The 6000-nt window shown below is 44.1% G+C and overlaps 1 protein-coding gene across 1 annotated transcript; it reads right to left on the bottom strand.

The window, feature by feature from the left end:
• Positions 1 to 373: 373 nt before the first annotated feature.
• Positions 374 to 1327, bottom strand: LOC137397218 (uncharacterized). Its single transcript, XM_068083507.1, has 2 exons — positions 1214 to 1327; positions 374 to 1120 (listed from the first exon to the last, which is right to left on the bottom strand). Exons 1-2 carry the CDS (start codon positions 1325 to 1327, stop codon positions 374 to 376), a joined length of 861 nt encoding a protein of 286 aa, XP_067939608.1.
• Positions 1328 to 6000: the final 4673 nt, after the last annotated feature.

Raw genomic sequence — 6000 nt, 5'->3', positions numbered from 1 at the left:
AGGTCGATTAATAGTGTCCTCCAATGCAATCCTCTTAATACAGTCTCCATAAGCCTTTCAAAGGTAGATGGAGCTGAGGTCAAACTGAATGGGAGGACTTGCCACTCCCATAACTCTGATCGTGTGGCAAAGGCAGCCTTTTCCTTTGCATCATCTTCCATTTCGACTTGCCAGTAGCCGCTAGTGAGGTCCTGGGTGCTGAAATAACGGCTGCCCCCCAAAGCATCAAGGGTGTCATCTATTAGGGGTAGCGGTCAAGCATCCTTGTGAGTGACCTCATTAAGCTTACGGTAGTCAACGCAAAATCGCCAGCTACCGTCCTTTTTTTGCACTAACACCACTGGGGAGCTCCAGGCACCATGCCCTTCCCGGATCAGGCACCATGCCCTTCCCGGATCAGGCTCTGCCCTTGCTTTTCTATTTCGGCTTCCTGAGCTGTCCCATGTCGATAAGGTCGCTGTTTTAGGGGTTTTGCTCCTGGCACTAGCGGAATACCATGTTTAATCACATTAGTCTTGCTAAAGTCATATTGAGAGCTACTGAACGCATTCTGATGTTCTGTTATCAGCGCCTGAACTTTCGGCTTCTCTTCGGGGCTAAACCCTTGACAACTCTCTTCTACTAGCGTCTTGAGGTGTTCAGGCAGCTGGCCATGGCTAGCTGACTCCGTAGGGGCCGGTCTAGTTAGATTAGCAGCCAAACACATAGCCACTATTTTTCCCGCTGGAATTCGTATTTCCCGATCTGTGTAATTCATCAGTCTCAGGTGAACTTGTTGCTTATCAGGATCTTGAACAGTGGTGGCGACAAGCACCCCTGGAACCGTATCGGCAGGTTCAATGCAAGCAGTCCCTTGAACCCACTTAGTGCTAAGCCGTGCCATGCTAAACCTCTCTGTGCGGGGAGGCAACACTGTGTCCTGGCGGACCTGAACATTCACTTTCAATAGGTTTCCCTGGCTGTCACAACACCTGACCGCTGAATCTCTGATCTTCAGCTGAGCATTTTGAAAATCTAAAAGGCAGTGATGGTTCTCGAAGAAGTCCAATCTAAGCAGAATAGCATTGTCGATATCCGCTATGATAAACTGGTGACTTATCTTCTGAGTTCCAAACTGAAACTGTATATAGCTTAAGCCTTGCAGTTGAATCTCGGTACCATCTGCCAAAATACCTTGCCCGAGTACTGGCTAGAGTTTGGTGCAGCTCCGGGCCAAAAGTTTTTGGAACTCTTTAAGTGGAAAGGCGGACTGGGTGCACCCGCTGTCCAACAGCATAACGTTCTTTCCCTGATCTATAGTGACATGCACATAATAAGCAGTAGTCATATGGCCTCCATGTAATTGGCATTTGCCCAGGTTTAAAGGTATCTGTCCAGAGGGCTCTGGGCCCATGACCCCTGGACCTTGGAGTTTCCCTCCATTGAAGCCTTGTTGGTGCCTTTGGTAGGACAATTCCGAGCAATATGACCAATCTTCTGACAAGTGTAGCACTTCCTATTATTAGGCTCTGAACGATTGTAAGGGGGCCAACGTCGCTGCCTTTGTTGTGCAACCATTTCCAGCATCTGCTTTTGCTCTTCAGAAATTTGCTTATGTCCCTCTGCAAGTTGCTGCACTAGGGTTTGCATGCTGGCCTGTGTGCCCTGCATCATGGCCATCATTTTGTCAGAAAGGTTTGACGATGATTCAGTCGCATCCAGTTGATTTATCTTTCGCTCAACGCTTGGATTTGCTTCATGAATCCTACGGACAGCCTTTTCCAAACTATGAGGTGGTTGTGCTTTAAACAGCCAAGCTGCTTGAGAGTTTGGAGGAAGCATAGCAATTAACTCCCTCATGGCATGTTGGTCCACCAACTCACATTCCATTTCAGGGAATGCCTTACTTATGAGTTTACAAAGTTTGTCTGAGAAAGAGAACACATTATCCCCTGGCCTCAGCCGCAGCGTTTTAAGCACAGTCATTGCGTTTTTCATGCTAATAGAGTGGTTGGCCACTAGTTTGTCCCTCAACTCTAGGTAGTTACTACCATGTAAATTTATACCGGCTGAGCCCATCACTGACAGACGGAGACGAATAGCCATTTCCCCAAAAGACCAGTCAGTATGCATGGCTATGCTCTCAAATAGCTCCATAAAATCTTCTACATCAGTAGAGCCATCAAAAACAGGTGGAGCAATTGCCGGGGCGTGCCTGGTACGCACTAATTCAGTCATGCCTCTGACTTCATTCATCATATGCCTCATGTCATCATTTCGAGGGCGCATGGCTGGGTGCCGCATGGCTACATCCTACTGAGCAGCCATCCCAGCCTCTGCATCATTTAAATTTGCTGTATATGGTGCTACAGGTGTGTTATCCTCCATGTTCGTTCTGATTTTGGACCAGAATATCCCACTTCTGCCACCAGTGAAGTAAATTCTGGTCGTTAAGGATAGACAGCTCCCAACTCAAGAGCGAGTTCACGCAAACTCGATGAGTTGATGAACAGAATCGTGGGCGAGCTGATAAACGGACTTGTGGTTGAGCCAATTAACAGACTCGATGGCGAGCCAATGAACAGACTCGATGGTGAGCCGATAAACAGACTTGTGAGTGAGCCGATAAACAGACTCGGGAGTGAGCTGATAAACAGACTCGATGGCGAGCCGATAAACAGACTCGAGGGTGAGCCAATAAACAAACTCGTGGGTGAGCCGATAAACAGACTCGATGGTGAGCCGATAAGCAGACTCGATGGGGGAGCTGATAAACAGACTCGGGAGTGAGCTGATAAACAGACTCGATGGCGAGCCGATAAACAGACTCGAGGGTGAGCCAATAAACAAACTCGTGGGTGAGCCGATAAACAGACTCGATGGTGAGCCGATAAACAGACTCCATGGTGAACCGATAAACAGACTCGTGGGTGAGCCGATAAACAGACTCGGGAGTGAGCTGATAAACAGACTCGATGGCGAGCCGATAAACAGACTCAAGGGTGAGCCGATAAACAGACTCGTGGGTGAGCCGATAAACAGACTCCTGGGTGAGCCGATAAACAGACTCGATGGTGAGCCGATAAGCAGACTCGATGGGGGAGCCGATAAACAGACTCGGGAGTGAGCTGATAAACAGACTCAATGGCGAGTCGATAAACAAACTCGATGGTGAGCCGATAAACAGACTTGTGGGTGAGCTGATAAACAGACTCGAGAGTGAGCTGATAAACAGACTCGGGAGTGAGCCGATAAACAGACTCGATGGTGACTTTTCTCAACTGTTACACCCTAGCAAGCCAAGCGCAATAATGCTTGATGTTCGGTCAATAGCATTTATAGTGAAAGCAGCTATGATACGCTGGCTAATATCACAATGCTAAAGTCGGAAACAGTGACAAAAATGTTATACCCTATTTGCTTTTGAAAATCAAACGGAGCTTATTATAAAGAACGTAGTATCTTTATTAGTGTTATATCTCTCAGTACCAAGCAGTAACACACCAGCAATGATAAAACTGACAGGTTATATAGCAATCCCAAGGACAAATCTACAATTGATTGGCTGCACAGTAATTAGGTCTACCAATTCCACAATAACATATTTCGAATACAAAAACGGTAACATTTGTCCCTAACTAATCACACAATACAAGTATTAATAATTTTTAGTGTTTGTAAAGTAACATAAAAATCTTAGAAAAATATGGTAATAAAAGGTTAACATAAAAAAATTGCTAGTATAACCCATACATATACATTATATTGGACAAGTGTTAAGCGTGCGCCTTATAAATGACTATTCAAATTTGTCTGAATTGCGACGAACGTAATATAGATCCATTGAGTCAGAAATTTGAAGCTGCCGGATTATAGGCTTAAAAAGACGTCATCAACTCTCTTACGCATGCTGACTGTCTATAAATACGGGTACACACTGATTTACAGTTCATTCGCTTTTACAAGCATGAAGCACTCGTGTACTTTTTGCGATTTTTCTTGCCACAAGGAGCGTGACCTACAGAGGCATGCTCGTGTACACAGACACAGCTGTTCCTCCTGTGATGAGGTGTTCACCACTCAGCCTCTCCTACATGCACACGTCTCTGCTGAGCACCGGAGAACACAGTCTACCTAGACTGAATCCCAGAGACTGAGGGTGTGTTCACCCCGTCGCCAACACCATCACCGAGGGCAACGCTACCAAAGGCCACGGCAGGACCGAAGGCCGTACTGGAGGCCAGACCATGATGCTGGCCCTACTCCACGTCATGAAGTGGAGTCGAAGATCGTCCGCCAATTAGTAGACTCCATCGGGGCTGATAGTGACCCTCTCAGGCTACTGGACTCACCAGTCAAAATTGACTTCTGAGTGCCAGTAGTCTCACCAACCACCTCGGCCCTTCTCAGGGCCACCATTTCCATTTTAAGGGTTTTGTTCTGCGTCGACAATGGCGGAAACTCAGTGTCGTACTTATCATCCACTTTTTTTATTACACCGTCCCCTCCTAAGACAGAATTCTGTCCCAGAATTGGCCTATCTGGTGACGAAACACGCTTCATCCTATTTAGCCAATAGCCAATATCCTGCATGCGCACGTCTCTGCTGAGTAGAGGTAGAACGAGACAGGTTTTTTAAGCTCGAGACGAGACTCGAGACACTATCTTGTAAAAATTCGAAACTCGAGACACGAGACAGTAAAATAATGAGCATTTGGTGATGATTTCACTACACAAGTACTAGTTACTTGGTATATATAAAATTAATAAAACTCTTTTAAATTGAATTTTCACCTGGTGTAAACGATTTAAATACAACATTTTAATAGTGATATGCATGAAGTTTTTGTAAACCAAAGTGACACAAACAGCTCTAAAATACCGATGTTGTATATTCTAAGATCTTTGAGCTTGATTGATCATAATTATCATAAACATATTGCTGTGTACATGTATACTTTTACCATCTATTGAATAGTTCTTACTTTTTAATGTAATGTGTAATGAATCCGATAGCCGTCGCTCTACAAAAAAATACCACAACTAAAAGAACACACGATAACACTTTCATTCTTATCGTTTCATTAATGTTAAGTTTTGTTTGTGTATTAGCTGTAGTATGTGAGTTATATTTAAATTGTACTCATGAAATTATATTAATTACTGTATACATGCACATGTATATTCTTATATCGAGCTAACAAAACGTCATTGTTAACCGAAGACGGACTATGGTCGACACGGCCTTTCGTTCGTTTTTCCGTGTCCGGGCAAGTTTTACCCGCGATTGGTAGTATATTCTTAAAAGAGGCCCGAATTTTATGAAGGGCAGTTGGTGTTTAGACACGATACGATAAAATACAGATATTTTACCCGCAAAAGTCCTATTTATTAAATTGGATTATTCGAAGAGTAATTAGATACGACCCGGTATCTGTTTTAAGGACACAGAACCGAACTAAAAAATAACAGGGCCATTGTCCGGACTACATGATCAGACTCAGTGGCCAACATAATCAGTAGCAACAGGTAGTAACGGACCGGGTATAACTTTAAAGGCAGTTGCCCGCAATCCATTACAATATATGGAGTTGTTGCTACCGCAACAAGCCATGTTTTAACAACCGTGCGTAGGCGCTTTAGTTCTATTTCCTGTCTCGAGTTTGGCAATAGTTAAGTCGAGACGAGACCGATACGAGACGAGACAGGTCGATACTCGAGACGTCTCGTCTCGACAGTAGTCTCACCAACCACCTCGGCCCTTCTCAGGGCCACCATTTCCATTTTAAGGGTTTTGTTCTGCGTCGACAATGGCGGAAAATCAGTGTCGTACTTATCATCCGCTTTTTTATTACACCGCTTTACAAAGGTGTATTCATATTAAAACAATATAAAACTATTTTTCAAATATAAACATATACAGAATAATTAAAGGTATTTTTGAGAATATTTTTTCCGTTTCGTGAGCATGTTACCATTTACTTTTAACAAGAAAAAACTACAATAAACAGCTATGTAAAT

The sequence above is a fragment of the Watersipora subatra genome, chromosome 5 (genome assembly GCF_963576615.1).
Source record: "Watersipora subatra chromosome 5, tzWatSuba1.1, whole genome shotgun sequence".
NCBI lineage: Eukaryota > Metazoa > Bryozoa > Gymnolaemata > Cheilostomatida > Watersiporidae > Watersipora > Watersipora subatra.
This window is presented reverse-complemented; position numbering and strand designations above follow the sequence as displayed.

Coding starts and splice junctions, on each gene's coding strand:
- LOC137397218 (XM_068083507.1), bottom strand. CDS start 1,327: ATGACTACTGCTTATTATGTGCATGTCACTATAGATCAGGGAAAGAAC. Junction 1,121..1,213: donor AAGAGTTCCAAAAACTTTTG/GCCCGGAGCTGC, acceptor AGCTATATACAG/TTTCAGTTTGGAACTCAGAA.